The following is a 23,976-nucleotide window of genomic DNA, read 5'->3' on the forward strand; positions in this document are numbered from 1 at the left end:
AATGTAATCATACACTCCATGTTATTATTGCATCCTGTTAATGTACAACAATACTGAGGTGCAAATAGTATGTATCTGTCAAAATAAAGTATAAATAGCATCTAATTACTATTTACACATATTGCACAGAACTACTTTTACATGGTGTAAATAGAATATATCACGATTTTCAAGGGGTACACAAAACTGACGGTTTGGTACGTACCTCAGTTTTGAAGTCACGGTTCGGTACAGCAGTTTTACAAAATTGCTTTTATTTATTTTTATTAAAAAGTGGTTTACACAGTGTCTGTCCTTAAATTAATTAAATTATAACTTCAATAAGTTTATCTAAGATATTGCATATAGGGAGCCCTTACTTGCGCATTAATATTAAAGGTAAACAACAGCCTAAATTCAGTTGCGATTTATTTTTAGGTATAATAATCAACACTCAAATAACATAGTAGGCCTACGCAAACTTCACATTAGGCAGTTTTTGCTATAACTTCTAAATCTAATTATAAAATAGGTTTTTTCTCCAATTCGTTGTTGAAATATAATCATTTATACACAGTGTCTGTCATTTTCATGACAGGTTTATTTAAACATCACGAACAGGTTAATTAGATATAATGAATATAGTGCATATATTTAGTGAAAGCATTGATTTCTAAAGTGAATACAATTCTGTGAACACTGAATGACTGCCTGAGGTAAATGTGATACTACGTGACAATGTTGAGTTTACAAGCAGTTATATTGAGGTCTTTCCGCCGTTGAAACACTGATTGAGCGATTACACCACATATATAAGTGACAGTAAGCTGTAATGTATCCTCAACATACCTTCAGATGTTCATCATGTTTATTCTTTAGGAAGAGATGATCGCGCTCACAGATGATTGCGTTCACGCGCGCGCGGCCGCTTGAACTGTGATCAGTCACGCCACATTAAAGAGCGTCAAAAACGGCATTTATCGTTTGAATTTCGTGATAAAATGGACTGAATACTTGTTAGTGTGGGAACTCGGATTGAAGTGTGTTCTGTGCTTAAAACAAGCCTACATTAGGAAACCGTTCAGTACACGCGTGCACCGAAGCTAAAACTATGTACCGAATATGTGTAGCCTACCGTAACACCCCTACTATTTTAATTTAGTAAATAGGATCTACAACTATTTGCACTTAGTGTAAATATCATCTATCACTAAGAAAATTTTATTTTCACCTAGTTGCCATTTACACAGTGCAAATAGCCACTGCCCTGATTTCACAGACAGGGTTTAGATTTAGCCTTATCTTAATTAGAACATTTAAGTAGCTTTTATAAGCATGCCGTAGAAAAATAAAAACATTACTGCTGTGCATCTTGAGACAAAACAATGGCACTGACATATTTTAAGATACGTCAGTGAAAGTAGTTTTTAGTTAAAACAGCTCAAACCTGCACTTTAGTCTGGCACTGGCTTAAGCCAGGGGTTAATTTCCTATTAACTTTTTAGTGTGAAACTACTTATACTACACTAATTGCAAAGAATGTCTTACTGTCGTAAACTAGCTCCTTAACCAAAAAGCAGCTAATAAACCACCCGTCTGCCTGAGCAAAGAACACACTAGTGAGGCATAAACATGAGACACAACAGGTGCTGTACATTTGGCCTAGTTTTATTGTGAATACTAATAATTAAGATGATTAAAATAGTACATACAAACAACTGGGTACATAGAACTGATACACCAAAAACAGTCATTTTCCCTGTGGATAAGGTTGACGTAAGGATTATCATCTCCGTGTGCAAATGCTAAGGTGTTACATTAGAACTGGCCCGTGGTCCCAATTTCCCAGAATGTTCTCTATGAAACGTCAATAACTACTCTGATAACACTGTAGCTACATCGCCTTAGTTTAGTTTAGAGTAGGAGAATCAAATGAACCGAGTCTGTTCTCTTTAGTGTCAGTCTCAGCCCTTGCTGACTTTTATAAAGTTAGTTCAATCGTTCAGCGCGCTACAGTGCATTTACACATGATCATTCATTCCCAGGGGATAAGTCTGCAACATTCAAGTCGCACGAGTATTTCTATCGTCTGTTTTGAAACGGGTATGGAAACAGGGAAGGGTTCGAGTGCAGGTTTAATGTCATTCGGGTTCTTCGAGAGCTTGGGAAATGCACGTTTTTAAGTGGACACATTTGAAATGAGGGTAATGAAAAAGGTAAATTAAAAGTGCATGATGTGGAGTAGCATTACTCCTCAACTTCCCATGTGTCCTTTCTACAGAAGCAGCAGCTGCTTTGAACGTTACGCTCTAAAGACAGAGGTGAGCTCTTGTATATACACATCTGCACACAGGCAGAATATTAAATCCTTCTATTAATGTACTGTCAATTAAAACAGCAAACGACAATCAAAATATAAATAAAACACTAAAAAACATTTGATCTTTTTAACACTGAAAACGGAGCTTAAAGACGATGGGACACTGTCAAGACAATGGCAGTGTTTCGCGCTATATGGTTCTGGAGGAGAGATGCGAGATGACTTCTGTGGGCCTGAACACTTTCTCTCGCACACACACACACACACACACACACATAGTGATGAGAAATTAAAATGATGATGCAACCACCCCTTCATGACCTGTTGTGACAAACACTGGACTATTGGGGACCTTCATTAGAACGGAAATGTATGTACAACACAAGCATGCTCTCCTGTAAGAAACATCCAGTTAATTATTACTATAATGAAAATACCAAATCAATGTTGTAACTTAGTGTTTCTCATTACCTTCAACAAAATGCTTTTATAAAAGAGACCAAAAAAAGTATCCGTCAGAACCGCTCTGTGAGAACACCACCGGTTAGTAGTCAACGATCGGCACATCCTGTCATGATCAGAATCAGTGTTTGTTTGTTTGTTTGTAGTGCGTCTTAAAGAAAAGGAGGAGAAGACAATCTAGGAGAAATCTGTGTGTGAGCTGAATGTTCTTTGTTTATGACTGTAAGTGTGTGTGTCTGTATGAAACCAGAGAGGTTGAGTCTCTAGGGGTCCTATAAGAGGGCTTTCTCGGGGTAAGGGTTCTGTTGGTTGTCTGCGGTAGCAGGGTGGTTTTGGGAGGAGGGCACGCTGTAGCCAGGGTTGTGGGTCATGGCCGCTGGTGCGCCGGCTTGGGTCTGGTAGTACTGGACGTCAGATGGGGCCAGGCTGCCAGGAGAGGGGCTGTAGACTGGAGGCTGGCCCATGTACATATGGGCGTCACTGAGAAACAAATCAGATACTTATAGAATTATACAAATATAATAATAATATCAGCATCAATGCATTTTAGTTTTTGTTTATTTAATACTAATTAAAACAAATTAATTTATATTAGGGCTGTCAAAAGATTAATCACGATTAATCGCATCCAAAATAAAAGTTTGTGTTTACATAATATATGTGTGTGTACTGTGTTAATTATTATTTATATATAAATACACACACATTCATGTATATATTTAAGAAATATTTGCATGTATATACATTGATATACTTTATAATATATATAAATATAAATGTTTTATATATAAAAATAATATTTTTTTCTTAAATATATACATGCTTGTGTGTGTATTTATATATAAATAATAATTAAAAGAGTACACACATATATTATGTAAACACAAACTTTTATTTTGGATGCGATTAATCGCGATTAATCTTTTGACAGCCCTAATTTATATAGCTTTTTGGGTTTTTTTGTAAATTCAACAACAATAATAAATAAAAACTAAAATAATTGTATAAATGCATTGGTGCAGCTTTTTATTAAGTTAATAATAATATCTATTATATATATATATATATATAAATAAATAAATAATCGATACATCAATTAATTGATACAGCCTTTTAATTTTTATTATTGTAAATATATCACATACAATAAACGGATTTATACAGCTTTTAATTTTTAATGATAGTAAACGTAATACAAACAACAATATAAAATATAATAGGGCTGCAACTAACGATTATTTTAATAATCGATTAATCTGACGGTTATTTTTTCGATTAATCGATTAATCGGATATATATATAAAAAACATCAATTTCCAATCCTTTATTCAAAAACAGAACTGACAGTGCAAATTCACAGTGCAAAAAATCTTCAGAAAGTGCACATGTTGCTACAATAAATCTATAAATCTTTTTTTTTTTCTTTATAAAGAAAAATACTAATCAGAAAACTTAACAGGATGTTAGAACTTGTTCTCTACTCTACACTCAGACGCACACACACACAAACAAAATTGAATGGGTTTAGTTCAATTGTAATGCATTAAGAATTTCTCTAAAATCTCCAAACCCATTATATACTCCTGGAGAAAACATCTACTGTATTAACCTATTAATATGAATGATATTAAAGTTTAAACATGCAATATAGACAGATTTAACCGCTGTGACAATTAAATAAAACTACTCCTCCTAAAGAACAACACAATGTCTTATTTTCAATGAATGATATGCATTCTTTATAACAACTTGCATACAACATTCCTTATAGATTAAATATGGATTAAATAATTAATGTATAATAAATATAATGAATCCTTATTAAAACTAAAGAGGTGATTTTCTCTGTCTTTTGTTGTTTGATTAATATTAAGAGCACAAATGGAAGCAGGTTAATGGACTGCTGTCACTCTAAGACCGAATGCTGAACGAAAATGACAATAGATATTAGTCATAGTTTTTGTCATTCAAAGCTGGTTTTGATTTTCGTCTCGTTTTTGTCTGTGAAAAATGTTGATTAAAATATTGACAAATTATTTGTCAACGAAATTAATTAAAAATGAATGGGCCAAAAAAGGCAAGTGAATAAAAACGTGTCTTAAAGGGTTAGTTCACCCAAAAATGAAAATTCTGTCATTAATTACTCACCCTCATGTCGTTCGAGACCCGTAAGACCTCCGTTCATATTCGGAACACAAATGAAGATATTTTTGTTGAAAGCTGATGGCTGAGAAAGGCTTCTGATAGGCCTCCATTGGCATTCTGTACACTTATACTCCCAAGACGGATAAAAGGCACTTAAAACATCGTTACAAAGTCCATCTCACCACAGTGACTCTACAATAATCTTACGATGCGACGACAATAGTTTTTGTGCGCAAAAAAAATCAAAATAACACCTTTTTCCAACTTGTTACTGCCTTCCGTGTGTGCCTCCACGACGCATGCGCGAGAATATGACGCAGATCCGGCGTTCGGACAGATGACCCAGAAGTGATTTGTTTACAATCAGAGGAAGACGCGCGTATCTCAGCTGTTGGATTCTACATTGATCGTGCTTTAGGTCTCGGCGTAGTGCTCAAAATGGGGCTTAAGTGTGCATTTCATGGATTCCCGAGCCCCGGCGCTACGTCATATTCTCGCGCATGCGTCGTGGAGGCACACGCGGAAGGCAATAACAAGCTGGATAAAGGTGTTATTTTGATTTTTTTTTGCGCACAAAAACTATTGTCGTCGCATCGTAAGATTATTGTAGAGTCACTGTGGTGAGATGGACTTTGTAACGACATTTTAAGTGCCTTTTATCGGTCTTGGGAGTATAAGTGTACTGAATGCCAATGGAGGCCTATCTGAAGCCTTTCTCAGCCATCAGATTTCAACAAAAATATCTTCATTTGTGTTCCGAATATGAACGGAGGTCTTACGGGTCTCGAACGACATAAGGGTGAGTAATTAATGACAGAATTTTCATTTTTGGGTGAACTAACCCTTTAAGTCTTGCAAACTATACCACCCCTGCTTTACTACTGTTATTAACAAGCTAACGCTAACTTGTCATGCTTGTCAAGCTGGATAACGAGTAAACAAGCTCCAGAAGAGCTACTGGAGGACGTCACGCTCCTCACTTCCAAACAGAACAAAAGTGGGATTTTGTAGTGACTTAACGTTCCCCTGCTGTTGAACTTCCTCCTCATCAAGGACTCCAAGATGTTTTCGTTTTAGGTGCTGAATCACCACCGTGGTGCTATCCTCGATTTATTAATGCTCGGCTCGGTTTGCTTTTCCGCTGCGTGGTACGACAGGTACAGCTCGGCTCGCCCGCTTCCACTCTGCTTTGCGCTCAACAGTGCTTTTTTTTATACTCAAACATCTCCGCGTCTTATTGAGGGGCATAATAGTCGCGCGACACAACGAATCGATAATGAAATTCGTTGCCAACTCTTTTAATTACCGAATTTTATCGATTCGTTGTTGTAACCCTAAAATATAATATCATTAACAATGCATTGATACAGCATTTTATTTTTTGTTTATTTAATAATAATTAAAACAAAATGAATTGATATAGCCTTTTGTTTTTATTTGTGTTTTATAAAAATAATGATTTCAATGAATGGATACTTCTTTACATTTCTTTTTTGTAAATTTAACAACCACGATAATAATAAGAAATAAAATAATTGTATAAATGTATTGATACAGCTTATTACTGTAACAACGACAACAATACATAAATGAAAAATATAAACACATTGATACAGCCTTTTATTTTTATTATTGTAAATTTAATAACTACAATAATAATACTAATATTATATTTGTATCAATGCATTGTTGATGCCTTTTATGTTTTTATTTCTTTTAAATACTAATCATTTCAAAATATTTTGAAATTCTTTTATTTGTGAGATATAATAAAGTGTGATCACCTGTGAACCGGCTGCCCGGCCATTGATGGTCCTGTTTGGTTCATTGCAGAGAGCTGCTCTGTTGGAACGTTGTATCCCGGTACTCCTGCGCTACCCATTGCATACTGCCCTCCAGTGGACTGGCCAGGGTACACCTGAAACCACAAATAGCCATCAGAACATATCTAGCAAACTTATAATACACATTTTCACCATTTGACAGACTCTCACCTGTTGTGAAGCGTTTGGGGTCTGCTGCATGTAGTATTGCTGGCTCTGTAGTTTAGCATACATATTGTATACTGGGTCTTCATTCATTAGCTTAGCATAGAGAGACAGTGATTCCATGACCTTCACGTTCAGGTCGGACAGCTCGGAGTGTTTTCTGAAAACAAGCGTGACAGATTTATTACATGTGAGATCTATGGGGAATGACGTGTGCATTTGTTAAATTGGATTTCATTCACTACAAATAGCTTTGTTTACAGGCTTTGCTAGACACATTTTTTTAATATTAATGAGCTTTTAGATAGGAATACCTGTCAATGTCCTCCAACTTCTGATCAATGAGAGGTCCCATCTGGTTGCAAGCAGCTGATTGTGGGAGGAGGAACAACTATGAATCAAAGAATCGATCTCTACAACACAGAACCAGCGTAGTGTGTCGGAGCACACGGATATGGTGTTGGACTCACCCTCCAACTGCAGGAGTTCACTGGTGTCTGACTGGTCGTCTGTTGGGTCCGCACTCTGGATCATCTGAAGCAGCTGGTCCATTTTCTCCTGCAGAACATTCAAGATGCATTAAAACCATGCTTGACACTTCTATGAGAGCCTTAGAGGTGTCATGAACTGGCTTTTTAAAAAAAATGTATACTGTTGTCTGAGGTGAACTTATGACGTTTGCGTGGCTTTTACATTTAAAAATATCATAATGAATACGTAATAGGCTATTTTCTGCCTTGGTTTTGAGGCTCTCTGAAAAACACTCGGTTTTGATGGGCGTCCCGTACTGAAGACTTGGAAGTAAACGCCCACGGCTAGGATTGGATAAGATTTGCATATTTAATGAGCTTCAGCTCCCCTCAGTACATGTGGAAATTGTTTTGAAAGCATCTGGAGAAACGCTCACAGGTCTCGAAAAATATCTTTATCTAACACAATGATTCATCTCTCATCCACCCGCGATTGACTGGAATGTTATTTCTGTATTACTTGGTCGGCCCGATTATCAGTGAATGTAACCGCGAACCGTACAAACAAACACACGCGCTCAAGAAAGGAATGTTATTTCACTATAGCCCATCGGCAGGCCAGTGATAGCCGGTCTGAAAAACACATAGCCCAGGGACATTGGGATTTGCGAGCTGGCGTTACAAGTCTGAGTCTGATCATGAATGAACCAATAACAGCTTCTCCAGCCTGTGACAGCGTGCTAAGGCATGTAATCAATAGATATCAAACGATCTGTAACAATGCAATACTAACACATATAAAAACATGTTTTACTCACATAAGTGTGTTGCACCGTTCCTGTCGGATCCAGAAGGCACAGCATTGTGTTTTAATCTCAATATGACTGCAAATCCAGTCTCGACCTGTGTCTTTGTTTACAATCGATTCCGCGGTGAAATGAAGCGAACAAATGCGCAATGTCTTACGCACGTGAGCTGGAACCGCCACTGTTTAGATCCACGGGTCGTTGGGCGGGGCTTGAGGCGGTGCTTCTGCATTCTATGACGTCAGTGGTGGACATATTCTGAGATCTCTCAATTTCTGGGCCTGGTGTCTATAAAAGCTTTTCTTTGACTAACAAGGAAGTTTTCAGCTCTGAAACTTACAGGATATTCTTATGTCACGATGAACTTTTATATATCAAAGGCTCAAGGGAAAGTTGATTTCTCAATTCATCACCCCTTTAACACAATTCTCCAACGAGAGCATCTGATATCTTTGGGGGGGAAATAGTGAATAGTGGATCATTCATTTCACTTTGCAATTTCATGTCCGTCTATGGTTGTGAGGGGTGTGTATGAAGCAAATGAAACAAAAGCAACACACTGCTGAATACTGTGCGATATATGCAGCCTCACCTCATCAATGTAGACAGGCTCTGGCTCCGGTTCAATCGTCTCTACCTGGACGTCTTCACTGAACTGCACAGTCTTCTTCTCCGTTTTCACTAAGGACGGAGAAACATTAAAGATGAAATAATGTCATGTAATAAGCAGAGAACCAACAGCCAAGAGAATATTATTGTGACAATGTACACTGGGGTCCAAAAGTCTGAGACCGCATTGAAAATATGGGATTCAAAATTTGGAAATAATTTTTTTTTAAATGAACAAAAAGATTCTGCACTGTTTCTAGGTGCTCAAAATAAGGATTTTGTGACATTGATCATGTGAAATTCTTTATACAGACGGTCAGATGCTCTTTTGTGCACTCTTAAATTATACGGGAGGACACATGCTCCTTCAAAAATCATTCTAATATGCCGATTTGGTGCTCAAGAAACATTTATTTGATCTATACTTAAAACAGTTGTGCTGCTTAATATTGTTGTGGAAACCTAGAAACATGTTAATAGAAAGAACAGCATTTATTTGAAATAGAAATATGTTGTAACATTATAAATGTCTTTAGATCAATTTAATGCATCCTTGATGAAAAAAAGTAACACTTTATAATAAGGCGTTTGTTAAAGGAACACGGCACTTAATTTGAAAATAGGCTTATTTTCCGACTCCCCTTGAGTTAAATAGTTGAGTTTTACCGTTTTCTAATCCATTCAGCCGATCTCTGGGTCTGGCGGTAGAACTTTTAGCATAGCTTAGCATAGATCATTGAATCTGATTAGACCGTTAGCATCTCGCTCAAAAATTACCAAAAAGTTTAGATATTTTTCCTAATTAAAACTTGACTCTTCTGTAGTTACATTGCGTACTAAGACCGACGGAAAATGAAAAGTTGTGATTTTTCTAGGCCGATATGGCTAGGAACTAAACTCTCATTCCTGCGTAATAATCAAGGAACTTTGTGCCGTACCATGAGTGCAGCGGCGCAATATTACACAGCGCCTGAAAATAGTCCCCAGCGCTCTCTGTGCGAGCAGGTTGTCACGTTGGTTATGTTGACCGAAGTTAGCTTATTTTCAGGCGCTGTGTAATATCATTGCGCCGCTGTACTCATGGTAGACAAGGTAGATTGATTATTACACAGGAATGAGAGAATAGTTCCTAGTAGGGCTGGGCGATATGGCCCAAAAAATCATATCTCTGTATTTTTTGAATGGCGATAGTATATATCCCGGTATTTTCTACATTTTTCTATTTGGATAAAAAGAATATGTATTTATTTTAATAATAATTTGATTATTATTTAATCTATAATTATTAATTAATAATTTTGTTTTTAAATTCACCAAACTAAAAATGAAAATAAAAACAAAAACAAAAGCATATTAGCCTATATTTGATTACCCCACTATAAAGGTCACTTTTATAAAAATATACTTCCACATATGGCACATTTATTGTCCAACAACAAATATTTTACGCAGAGTGAGCTGATGCAGGGAAATTGCATGATACAATTTGTCCTAAACATGTCACATGCTTTATATTAAGGGCTTCAAAATAATTGGTAAGATATAGCTAAAGCTTGAAAACATAATCAGCATGCTCTGCTCTCAAATGCTGGGGGTGTGTCCGTGTGGGCGTGTTTTTTTTTTGGTTTCAAAAAAACTTGAATGAGAGTGTAAAAAGAGAAACTATTGGAACATATGAGAGGACGAGACATTGAAGGGCTGCAAAAAGGTAGATGTGACCACTTTACTCACTCATCTCAGGCTCTGCTGTCAGGTCCGCTGTCACAAAGTTTGATGGAAAAAGCCCAACACCCTGGTACGTCTCACCCTTCCACCAGTTAGGGTCACTGTGATAGAGAAGAGATGCTTGAGCCACCTCCCATTAAGTTTAAAAGAAAATAAAAAAACTCTTTGGCTGTTCTAGCTAGAATTATTCTCTCTCTACGGAGCGCAACATGAACAAAGCATGCCAAAGGATTGGTGTGTGAACTGTAGCCCAGATAGGTCAAAACACACATGAGGAGAAGCTTTAGTATAGTACAATATCAACAATCACAGACATTTGGATTGGGGCAGGATTAGATTTCTCAGAAGGCCGCTGAGTTTGCTGAAAAACAATAGGTCATTTGCTCTCCTGGAATTTTTACTGAGGTTGTGTGAGAAAAACTCACACGGCATATTCATACAGGACACAAGGACGCCTGTGAAACGCAAATATCTCTAACGTTCTCCATGAAAACCAGTCCCATCCGAATAGGGCTAAAGGGAACCATTCATCGTGACCATCAATGAACAGGACCACCTCACCTGTCGTCCAGGATGGTGATGATCTCGCCTGATTTAAAGGTGAGCTCATTGTCCTCGGCTGCCTCAAAGTCATAGATGGCCCTGACCTTTCTGCCGTCAGTCTTGTGAGAGGTGAGGAGGCTGCTGGTGCTCGGGTAGAGGCCAGACAGAGAGACCTGAGGCTGCTGATGCCGCTGGTCCTTCAGAGACAGTTCGATCGCTGAGAAAGAGAGAGACACACACACACACACACACACAGAGAGTTTACCTCTCTTTCTTCAAGGGCATTCATTGCAGACCTCAGCATTACAGATTTGTGCCCACCTTTAGCGAGGTCTTCTTCTTCCTTCTTGTTTGTTGATGTTGCAGGGTCTTTAGCTACCAATGCAGGGCTGGCTTTAGCTTGTTCTGCTGCCTGAACAAATAAAGTTAAACTTCTCATTACTTAAACATTATCATACACATATTTTCTCCTTTTAAAACTAAACTCATTCACACAAAGTCTGTCATGACTGAATACAAGGTTATAAATATTCAAGTTTTTGTTCTTTTTTTTATTATTCCATTTGAACTGTGACTTAATTGTTCAGCCTCCCAAAAAAGAAAAAAGAAAATTGCATAAAACACTGTTTGCTTGAGCAGCCCATCGTAATGGAAAAAATACTTGTTTTTCCACAAAAAAAAAGAAAGAAAGAAATAATATCAACAACAAAATAACAATTATAGTAAAAGACATGTTTACATTTTTTTTTTTTTTTTTACATATACACTACCGATCAAGAGTTTGGGGTCGTGAGTTTTTTTTAAATATTATTAAAGAAGTCTAATATACTCACCAAGACTGCATTTACAGTAAAAATAAAAAAGAAAGAAAAAATACAGTTACAACAGTAATATTGTGAAATATTACAATTCAAAATTTTTGTTTTCTATTTGAATATATTTTAGTCTCATTTATTCCTGTGATGACAAAGCAGATTTAATTTGGCGGCCAGTACTCCACTCTTCAGAGTATCACATGATCCTTCAGAAATGTACATTTATTCATTAAACACAGGCAATAAACACTAACAGAAGTGCTACTAATACAAAGTTCCAGACATTGCTCAGAATAGTACAAGCTAAAACAAGGACAGATTAAAAAGTAAGTAGTGAAAGCACCGACTTTTTTTTCCAGCAGGATGAAATCATTCTAATATGCTGATTTGGTGCTCAAGAAACATTTTTTATTATTGTCGATGTTGCAAACAGTCGAGCTGCTTAATATTTTTGTGGAAACTGATACTTTCCCCCCCAGGATTCTTTGATGAACAGAAAGTTCAAAAGAGCAGCATTTATTTGAGATAGATGATTGAGATAAAAGTATTTTCTGTTGTATTTGATCATGTAATGCATCTTTGCTGAAAAAAGGTATTATTTTCTAAAAAATATATACAAAAATAAAACACGAATTACTGACCCCAAACCTTTGACCGGTATTTCCTTTAAGTCCTTTAATTTTTTTTTTGTGCTGAAGATTCAAATTTGGCCTTTAAACTGAAACTGCACTCCTGACACGTTCAATTCCCTACATACTTGTAGGGATGGAACCGTATGAAAGTTTTATATCACGATTATAACCCAAATTATCAAGGTTACCAATATTCTCACGGTTTTGTTCAAATGAGATGAAAGTGTTCAAAGAACAGATGCACAAATGGAAAACATTCCAAAAAAGTTTTATATTTGATCAACAAACAACAAATAAATCCGGCAGCTCGAAACACTTTTTTAAGCTAGATTCTAGTGCTGAGCGGTATGACCAAAAATGTATATCACAGTATTTTTCTAAATGATACCGGTTTCACGGTATATATAAAATGGCATACTAAGTACACTACCCTTCCTGAAATACAATTAATATTGTCATCACTCATTGATTTCATGTTAAAATAATATACAAATTCACTAGCCTCTCTGAAATACAATAATCAGTAAAAAGAATCATCAGATTAATCTGAAAAAATAATCGTTAGATTAGTCGACTAATAGAAAAAAAATTATCATTAGTTGCAGCTCTACTGTCATCCTTTCTTGCATTGTCTTGAGCCTGGATAGCCCACAGTCATTATGCTACATCATATCGCCTTCTACTGGATGTAAAATGCTCTGTAGTAGCCTACATTTTGTCATTTTAGAATGTTAAGTTCTACTTCTGTAGTTATTTTGGTGAAAGTAACTCAAAAGTAATACAGAAGTAAAGTAACGCATTACAATTCTGAGACAGTCATATTGTAAGGTAAAGAATTACTTTTAAATAACAGTAATAAGTAATCCATAATGTATTACAGTTTGGAAGTAACTTGCAAAACACTGAATACTACTATAATAATTACTATAACTTCTTGTGATCATCTTGTCTGGACGATTGTCATGCGCCAAAACGGTATTCATGTTTTTGAATTTCGTAATAAAATGGACGTAATTTGAAATCCGAGACTTTGTTTTGTTTTATATCAATAGCAACAAAGCACAAAGAGTATTGCTATTTAATAGATGTGAGGCGCTGCTGCTCACGTCACGTTGATTACATTCAAAAGCACACAGTATCGATACGGCAGCTGCTGGATCGATACGCGCATCGTCAGGAGTTTGTGACGATATATCGTTGTAACGGTATTCTGAGCACAGCCCTAATGTTTAATATGAATAAATAGCACTCAAACGAGCACTCATCGATGGCATTCTCAAGTGAAACGAGTTGAGGCTTGGACCCAGAAAAAGCGTTCCATACGTCACGACTTAATAAGCGGATAGCAGCGACTTTATTTTAGCATGTTCTGCTGCAGACAGGGTGACCATCCTCGATTAAGTTCCCCTCAGGACTTTTGTAAAAGCCAAAATATGACCACACCTCAGATTTGGTCCTTTTAAGCCGCGTTTCCACCGCAGGAACTTAGGGGTGGTATTCGGTGTGTTTCGACCGCAGGGTCTAAATGAAGTTCCGGGTAAATATTTCCCCCGTCCAAACGGCCCTGCTCACGAGGTAGTACTTTTTCAAAGTTCAGGAACTTGGGCGCTGAATGTGCTGATTGGTTGAGCTCACGCAGCATTTTATTTCAACCGGCATTTTTAAAAGTCTTGCGAGGTTCGTTCTGCGTTCAGTAAATATCAGTCTTGCTCTTTCTGTCCAATGGCGCGCGTTGTCTCAGCAATCGCACGGTCAATGTCCGTAAAAGCTGATAATAACATACGTTGTCTTATTTTAAATCTAGCTTTACGAGCTTTCAGAATACGCTTTAGTATCAGTGCTCGTCTCTTTTCCACCGTTTTGTTAATGACCTCTTTAGTAAACCAATACATAACTAGCAAAAGCAGCGCTGCTTGAATCTCCTCCATACTTGTTATTGTTGCAGACAGTGAATGATTACTGACTGGGAGGAGCAGTCGCGCGCAGTCCTACATCACCGGACTAATTTGCCTAATCTTCACGGTACTACTTTATACCGCAGAGACCATGAATGAAGACCTACTATAGACCATGAATGAAGTTCATCCGTAAATGCACGCTCTTTGAGGCCATGAATGAAGTTCGTCCGTAAATGCGCGTTCTGTGAGGCCATGGGTGCGTCTCAACAGTTCCCTAGTAGTCAGGGCACTGATCAGGCATTGATCTGTCTATGTGTGAGACGCACGCCATGAATGAATGACAATTCGTCCGTGAACCCTTGTTTATACTGGACGCATCCGCACCATGGTCTGAACGAACGAGCGCGAGGGTGCGCGCGGCAAAAATTGCGTCATCTCAGAGTGTCGGACTCAAAGGAAACAATGCGCGCTCTGTGCGGCCGTGCACAATTTACTTTCGGTTTTGAATTAGCGCCAATTCGGAGGCGGGTTGCTTGAATTGTGGGTTCATTAGCCTATTATTTTATATGAAAAACACAACAACAAAACAAATGACAAACTCCCTTAAATAGGCGCTTTTACGTTTCGCTTTGAAACCAAATCTTCCGCGATCATCTCAGTCAGCTCCTCACTCTATGATGAATGAAATCTGATGAATGACTCCTGCCGAGACTCACGGTCGGGCCATGCTTTATTAAGCAGACACGTTCAGTTTTAATTTGTATTGTCTGTTCTCTAACTGAACTAAATTATTTTATTAGGATAAAAAAAAAAAAAAACGGCGATGGGGCGGTGCCACGGTGGGCAAGTGATGTAAGCGGTGTTGAGTCTGAACACCGGTAACACCGACTATCGTAGCAAGCCTACTAACCGTCAGTACATTTTATCGTGGTTTATCAGGAAACCGGTAATCGTTCCATCCCTACATATAACAAGTAACTACAGCATTTCACAGAATCCAGTGAACTGACGGATCTACTCACCTGAGAGCCCACCGCAGGGAAGATGACGCCCTGTTCTCTGAGGTTCTTGATCATGGCCGATATGAGGCTGAGCTGGGGGTCATTACGGAAATCCTCAGCCCATTCCACCATGAGAGCCTTCAGCTTCTCACACACTTTTGGGTGGCCCTTGAGAAGAAAGGCCTAAGCATCAGTCTCGTACTAATGGACAAAGCAATGAAGCATACAGTATTTCTACAAACAAAAGTACGTACCTTATTTAGCACGTTGCTAACTTCACTAGCAAATTCCCTGGAGCAGACCTCTAAATGGAATATTTTTCCACAGTTTGACACACACGCACCAAGTAGCTACGGAAGAGAAAACACTTATTTCATTCTTAACAGCTCATTAATGGCCTCTGATGTTGGCATACTTGAGATGGACCCATAACTTCCTGCTCACCCACTAGAAAGCATTAAGAATCGTTTGTCTTACCGTCAACGCTTGCATGGCAACATGGGGATCCTTGTGATTCACTCTCCTCATTATAGATCGCAGGCATTCTTTAGGCCTTCAGAAGACAAGTAATACCATTTAACCTGTTAAACACCCATTAGTCTAAAAGACACTCTCAAAATCCTTCTGAATGCTTGTTCACTAACCCAGTGCGAGACTGTCCGATCTTGTCACAAATGTCCAGAATGAGGCCCCAGTCCTCAGCTGTGTTCATCTCACTTGTCGCTTTCTCTGCAAAACAAGTTACTCAGATGTTTATCCCTCATAATGACAAACGTTTCCTGTCATTTCACAGATTCAACAACATTTATATACATATTCATTAGGGCTGGTATTGACACAAATTTCACAATTCGATTCGATTCACAAGCTTGCGATTCGATTCAATATCGATTATTGTAGATATATATCAGTAACAATAATGGCAAATTTTCTCAAGGAAAATAAATCTCTTAACTAATACTGTATATAACTATAGGAGTTATGCATTAAATATTGAAGAACATTACAAATTATAATGAATAGCCTATGTGATATGGTGCATTTATTTAGCAAAATGCTCCTCTCTAGAGTAATTTTTTCTAGCTTGACTAATGAGTTTATGGACACTGGATATGGTTTTTTTGAGGTAAATGTGACGTTACATGACATTGTTTATGACAGTGTTTCCCAACCGGGGTGCCGTGTGACGAGAGCAGGGGTGCCGTGTAAAAGTTCTTCAAATATATAATTTTTGTGTCCAAATTTTTCAAATAATTCTCTCTTTGTAAACTTTGTTCAATGCATTTGTTCATTTGTTGAGTGCTGCCCTATGTGGTTCGATTAAGACCTGTCATTTTCGCCGTCATCACCCGGGTGTAGTGCCAGAAGACGCAAATGAGAAGTCGCGCGCGCTGTGAGAAAATCTGTCTCTGTGACCTTATCCGAAAGCAAGAAACGTCTCACAGAGCGCAAATATTGAGTTCTCTTTCAAGTCTTGATCTTGAACGGACAAACTCACAAAAAAGTCAACATGTCCATCTTGATGAGTATCCTAGCAGACATAGTCTGAATATGCCTTAAGTAAACTTTATACAGTCGAGAAAGACGACGCATATTCCGTGCTTTAGGTCTTAAAGGGGCAGTAGCCTTTACTGCTGTCTGTTTAATGTCGAACAACAAAAGACAAGGACATCACTCACTGCTCTTGATTGAATAGCTTTTGTAAGTTTAATAGGATTAATCTTTAATTTATACAGTCAAATATACAATGTTATTTTACATTTGATCAATTTCTGTACCTGAAAACTGTTAGACGTACCTGAAAAACCTGAAAGCATAGTTTATTTTATTAGTATCTTTGCTCAATAGTAATTATTTGTGCTGCTGCTTGTATTTAAATTATTTGTTCTTATTAGTTTCTTTATTTTTATTTGACAGTAGTCCCTTTTTCCCCTGAACATAGCAAATATTGAACCGTACCGAAACCGTGAACCTAAAACCGTGATACAAACCGAACCGTGAGCAATCTGTACCGTTACACCCCTAGCGTAACGTATGCGAGGGGGGGCCACAAAATGGAGAACATTTTCAAAGGGTGCCATGACCGAAAAAGGTTGGGAAACACTGGTTTATAAGCTGTTACTGACGTCTTTCCATGGTTGAAACACTGATTGAGTGTGACATGATACGGATTTCGGTAAGTTGTACTCTATCTTTTAACACACTTTCAGATGCTCATTCATGTTTATTTCGCACTGTAACTGGTATTATTAAGGCGGAAGAAAAGATCCGCTCATGTGCCGCTTCTCTTGAGCACCTCAGTGCCAAAACAGTGTTTATGTTTTTGAATTTCGTAATAAAATGGATGTAATTTGAAATCGGAGACTTTGTTTCATATCAATAGTAACAAAGCACAAAGATTATTGCGATTTATTGGATGGGAGGTGCACTACAATGTTTCTTTCATTCGTCAACCGAAAACAGTTGATTCTTGGGATTTAAGAATCGATATTGTTTCGTAAAAATGAGAATCGATTAAAATCGAATTTTTTTTATTTTTTTACCCAGTCTTAATATTCATAATGAATAAATGTGAAAGGCCCCATGTGTTGAAGTGAAATCGAAGAATGAACTGGTATGACATCCATTCGAACAATATCAAGCCAAAACTAAGTTAGTTTCGTGTTTGTTTCCAACAACTTTCTGGAAAAGTTCACTCTGGCTGGTAAACACCTTCGAACTACCATTGGTGTGTGGCGATCACATATTAATTCAATTCAATTCATATTTATTTGTATAGCGCTTTTCACAATACATATCGTTTCAAAGCAGCTTCACAGAAAATTACATTACAAAATTACATCTACATTACAATTTAGTATTTTGTGATGTAGATGTGTAGAAGTTATTTGTCCACGTTAGGCATTTCAGAAAATGCACAAAGCACACAGATTAGCTAACAATGTATTATTAAATCAATAAAATAATTAAATTAAGGCACAGAAATAAGCAAAATAAGAATACATGTAGTTAATGATTACTCTGAGGCTTCGCCTTCTTTGACATGGAAATATCCAGTTAATTTCTTCTGTTCTGTCCGTCGAGGTCAGATGTCCGTGAGTAAAAGCGCAAAAACACTGGAGAGCTGCTTTATAACAAAAACTGAAGTATACACTAACTTTGGAAAATTTGGGGTCTGTAAGACTTTTTAAAAAAAGTTTTTGAAAGTCTCTTATGCTTATTCTAATATGCTGATCTGGTGCTTCAAGAAACATTTCTTATTATCATCAATGTTGAAATCATTTGTGCTGCTTATTTTGTAAAAAAAAAATTCAGGATTCTTTGATGAACAGAAAGTTCAAAAGAACAGCATTTATTTAAAACAGAAATCTTTTTAACATTATAAAAAATCGTAATAAATCCTTGCTGAATATTTTTTTTTTTCTCTCGAAAAAAGCACTTTTCAATGGTAGTTAATATAAGATATCTGTGTGTTTATATGACATTTAAGAAAAATGCGGCTTTCAAAAACCTCCAGGTTTATGTATTCATTCAATGTTAATTGTTATGATTAGGGCTGTCAAAAGATTAATCGTGATTAATCGCATCCAAAATAAAGGTTTGTGTTTACATAATATATGTGTGTGTACTCTGTTAATTATTATTTATATATAAATACACACACACAAGCATGTATATATTTAAGAAAAAAATATTTTTATATATGAAATATTTATATATATTATAGATTATATAAATGTATATACAGTATATACATGCAAATATTTCTTAAATATATACACATGAATGTGTGTGTATTTATATATAAATAATAATTAACAGTACACACACATATATTATGTAAACACAAACTTTTATTTTGGATGCGATTAATCTTTTGACAGCCCTAGTTATGATATTTATTTAGCAGCGCTAAATCATTATTTACAGCAACTTTTGGATTTGATATATATTCGCCTTAATAAAAAAACGGTTAACTTATGACACTTACAGAAAGCAATAACCCTGTTACAGAAGGTTAACCAGTGACCTACATTTGTTGTAAGATTCTGTTTATCAATCTAGCAAAGCTGTCAAACAGAGGACAGAGGTTAACCAAAACAAAAACACACCTGCCACGTCAGTATCTAAGATTTGGTGCAGATATACCACTGCAAAACATTCAAAATAACCTGGAGATTAATTCAATAAAGAATATAGACAGCCAATAACATCTGCAGCACCAGACACTGCCAAAATCTGACATTTCCCACATCCCCATGATTTCATCAGCAATGTCTGATCAACTCATATGTGGATGTATTAACTAGCCTACAAGTGCATGAACTAAATACTAAATATGAGTGAATGCATTTATATTATATCAACATATGCTAACTGAGGTCTTTTAACAGTGGTCCAAGCAAAACTATTATCAACAGGCTCACACTACAGTGATAAAATAAACAATACAACACTGAAATCTTAATAATATCCTATTTTAAAGGATGCAGTCATGCACGGCTAATAATATAAGAGGAGCAGATGTTGGGGACATTTGCAGAGTCACCGTATGAACCGTTAGCTCGTGAACGCTTCAGGTCGGGGCTGAATTAAACCATTAAGCGTGAGATGGCTCAAATCATCTGCAGTGAACTGCAAAGCACCTGTTTTTACTCAATAGTGCACTGTCAGTGCCATACAAACAGAGGGAATTAGATTATGCTCGCTAAAAATCATAGCTGCACCAGCTACAAACTTGACTAGCATCAGGCTAATAACATTCTCACTAGCTGTGATAGTGTTGTCATAAATGCCCAGGTTCATAGTGTCAAGGTAAAACCGTTGGTGGGAATTATTTAATCACCGGAATACCGTCGCGAAAACCCCACACATATTTAAAGTGAATTCGAAAACATATAGAAAGCCGGTGGGTTGCCATGAACAACAATAGACAGGGATGATGTCCCGTTAGCTCGCCTGCTAACTGCATGACAAACTTACCAACATCTTGATCAAAGGGATTTGACGTGAAGAGAGGCATGGCCGAGATATACACACGACGAAATCAAAGCTCGATCCTCTTCTTGTTCGTCTCCCTGTCAGCACTTGGTTAAAAGTGAATTAATAAACATAATAAAATAGAAACTACAGTCAGTGTTGCTGATGGGATCCACTCCTCAGTCACTTACTCGCAGACCTGCAGCAGTGCATTCTGGGTAATAGAGGTCTCGCTGGAGTGTGTGCACATATCACACAGTCTGTGGTTAAAATCAAACACACAGACAAACAGCTGGGCATATCCAAATAAACACGGAGCGGGATTAGATGTAGGCAACTCTGCGATATGTGTGTTATTCGAGTAATTCGACACTGGAATTTGTTAATGACTAATGAGCTGTTATGGAAAATACAGCGGATAAATCATATGACTTAATCACATGGTAGACTCTCTCTGACTCAGCAGTCACGAGATAAACATTTTTTGTTTGTATTTGGACACTTGAACATCATTTGTGACTTTTGTGATTAGGAAGACCGTCACAAGTGCTATATCTCAGTAATAAAGGGGTAAAAATGGCAATGACATGTTGTCTCTAGCAGTGATTTTGTATGTTGGATTTAAAGAGGATAGTTTATACTTTACAATATCATGTTTGCTATAGCTTTTAGGCAAAGAAGTAAAATACCTTTAGACATGGGGACTCCATAAATAGTAAGTTTTATCATTATAGGACATTTATAATATGTTTTAGAAAGAAGTCTCTTATGCTTGTGTTTTGTGGACGTAAACATGAATAAACATAATAAAATAGAAACTACAGTCAGTGTTGCTGATGGGATCTACTCCTCAGTCACTTACTCGCAGACCTGCAGCAGTGCATTCTGGGTAATAGAGGTCTCGCTGGAGTGTGTGCACATATCACACAGTCTGTGGTTAAAATAAAAAACAGACAAACAGCTGGGCATATCCAGATCCATATCCTGATACTGTACAAACCTATTCTATCCACTATCCCTTTTTTTTTTTAGCAATTATATAATTAATAGTCAACGAAACTGAAACACCAGGTTTTAGACCACAATAATTTATTAGTATATGATGTAGGGCAGGGGTTTTCAAACTTTATGATGCCACGGACCCCCAAATATGATAAACCTTAATGAGGGACTCCCTTCCTAAAATCCATCTGATACTGTACAAACTGTATATTCTATCCACTATCCCTTTTTTTTTATAGCAATTATATAATTAATAGTCAACTAAACTGAAACACCACGTTTTAGACCACAATAATTTATTAGTATATGGTGTAGGGCAGGGGTTTTCAAACTTTACGATGCCACGGACCCCCAAATATGATAAACCTTAATGAGGGAACCCCTTCCTAAAATCCATCTATTTATTTTTATGTATGAAAAAACATTTAAACCGTTAGATAAACAGTAAGCGTGACATTATACGTCCGACATATTGTTTCCAAACTTAAATTGGCTATACTTAATGTTGGATGTATAAACCTGAAGAACATTTCCAATTAAAAATTATTTGAATACGCAACTTTCACAATAAATGTATGCAAGCAGCTAACGCACTGGGTTAAGAATACCGCCTTACAACCCCAATGAGATACGAGATAAATGGGACTAAATGGGAAAAACTCCACTAGAAAGATACAAAACAAACATTTACAATTCTGGAAAGTATGTATATGGCAGGAATGGAGAGAAACATTTAGAAATTAAACCGTTAGAATGTTCGGTAGACTTTATCCAGTTTTGCTTTTACTTTTTATTCTTTGAAATTTTCTGGGGACCCCATAGAACCTTCTGGAGGACCCCTGGGGGTCCCCGGACCCCGGTTTGAAAACCCCTGGTGTAGGGTCTCCTTTTGCGGCCAATACAGAATCAATTGTCTCGGGAATGAAAGATCCTTCACAGTGACCTGAGGGATTTGGAGCCATTCCTCTTCCAGAACAGTCCCAGGTCACTATGTGATGCTGGTGGAGGAAAATGTTTCCTGACTTGTTCTTCCAAAATACCCCAAAGGGGCTCAAACATATTTAGATCTGGTGACTGTGCAGGCAATGGGAGATGTTCAATTACACTTTCATGTTTATCAAACCATTCTGTCACCAAACTTGCAATGTATATTGGTGCATTATCATGCTGATTCATGGCACCCCCTTCAGGGTAGGCCTAAATTGTTTGAACCATTAGGAACACATATGTTTTCCTGAATGGTTCGGAAGTCCTTAGCAGTGATGCCCATCTAGCATAATAGGGAATGCCATTTGGGGCTGTTCACAAGACTCTTTGGGGCTTCTCCAACACATATGGGAAAGACAGGGAAGGTGGACTCATCAGAGAACAATACATGTTCCATATTGTCCACAGCCCAAGATTTGCACTTTTGGCACCATTAAAACATTTAGCATTGGCACGAGTGACCAACACCCCGACCATATTGACTCTGTGTAGCTGCCAACAAACAGTTCTGTTGGAAACAGGAAAGTCGAGCTGCGCATTTATTTCTGCAGTGAGTTGGGAAGCTTTGGTTTTATGTTTTTTGGATACAATCTGGGTTAGTACCTGGACACCCCTTTCATACAGCATCCTCTCACATCGACAGTCACTCCTGTTGGATGTGGTTCATCCTAGGTTGTGGTATGGCGAAATTACCCTTGATACCATAGCTCTCGATACACCACAAAGACTTGCTGTCCTGATCACAGATGAGCCAGCGAGATGTGCACCAACAATTAGCCAAGCATATCATAATGACCACTGACAGGTGAAGTGAATAACGCTGATTATCTCTTCATCATGGCTCCTGTTAGTGGGTGGGATATATTAGGCAGCAAATGAATATTTTGTCCTCAAAGTTTATGTGTTGGAAGCAGGAAAAATGGACAAGCTGAAGGATTTGAGTGAGTTTGACAAAGGCTTAATTATGATGGCTAGATGACGGGATCAGAGCATCTCCAAAACTGCAGCTCTTGTGGGGTGTTCCCGGTCTGCAGTGGTCAGTCTCTATCAAAAGTGCTCCATGGAAAGAACAGTGGTGAACCGGCAACAGGGTCATGGGCGGCCAAGGCTCATTGATGCACGTGTGGAGCGAAGGCTGGCCCGTGTGGTCCGATCAAACAGACGAGCTACTGGAGCTCAAATTGCTCAAGAAGTTAATGCTGGTTCTGATAGAAAGGTGTCAGAATACACAGAGCATCTCAGTTTGTTGCGTATGGGGCTGCATAGCAGCAGATCAGTCAGGATGCCCATGCTGACCCCTGTCCACCACTGAAAGCGCCAACAGTGGGCATATGAGCATCAAAACTGGACCACGGAGCAATGGAAGAAGGTGAATCACATTTTGTTTTACATCACGTGGATGGCCGGGTGTATGTGCGTCGCTTATCTGAGGAACACATGGAACCAGGATGCACTATGGGAAGAAGGCAAGCCGGTGGAGGCAATGCTTTGGGCAATGTTCTGCTGGGAAACCTTGGGTCCTGCCATCCATGTTGATGTTACTTTGCACCACCTACCTAAGCATTGTTCCAGACCATGTACATCCTTTCATGAAAACAGTATTCCCTGGTGGCT

The 23,976-nt window shown here is 37.6% G+C and overlaps 1 protein-coding gene across 1 annotated transcript; it reads right to left on the reverse strand.

Annotated features, from left to right (window-relative positions):
* Nucleotides 1–1,610: 1,610 nt before the first annotated feature.
* Nucleotides 1,611–20,764, reverse strand: stam (signal transducing adaptor molecule (SH3 domain and ITAM motif) 1). Its single transcript, XM_079819634.1, has 14 exons — nucleotides 20,377–20,764; nucleotides 16,038–16,122; nucleotides 15,871–15,946; nucleotides 15,648–15,743; nucleotides 15,415–15,561; nucleotides 11,369–11,459; nucleotides 11,066–11,264; nucleotides 10,511–10,605; nucleotides 8,763–8,851; nucleotides 7,365–7,452; nucleotides 7,209–7,263; nucleotides 6,901–7,054; nucleotides 6,691–6,824; nucleotides 1,611–3,241 (listed from the first exon to the last, which is right to left on the reverse strand). The coding sequence occupies exons 1-14, from the start codon at nucleotides 20,414–20,416 to the stop codon at nucleotides 3,034–3,036; spliced, it is 1,557 nt and encodes a 518-aa protein (XP_079675760.1). The 5' UTR covers nucleotides 20,417–20,764; the 3' UTR covers nucleotides 1,611–3,033.
* Between the last annotated feature and the right edge of the window lie 3,212 nt (nucleotides 20,765–23,976).

This window comes from Gobio gobio (genome assembly GCF_949357685.1).
Source record: "Gobio gobio genome assembly, chromosome: 6".
NCBI lineage: Eukaryota > Metazoa > Chordata > Actinopteri > Cypriniformes > Gobionidae > Gobio > Gobio gobio.

Excerpts from the sequence above, each read along its gene's own strand:
- stam (XM_079819634.1), bottom strand. The coding sequence starts at position 20,416 with ATGCCTCTCTTCACGTCAAATCCCTTTGATCAAGATGTTG. Across the intron at positions 16,123-20,376 it reads TCCCTTTGATCAAGATGTTG|AGAAAGCGACAAGTGAGATG; the intron begins GTAAGTTTGTCA and ends CTTGTTTTGCAG. Across the intron at positions 7,264-7,364 it reads TGAACTCCTGCAGTTGGAGG|CTGCTTGCAACCAGATGGGA; the intron begins GTGAGTCCAACA and ends TCCCACAATCAG.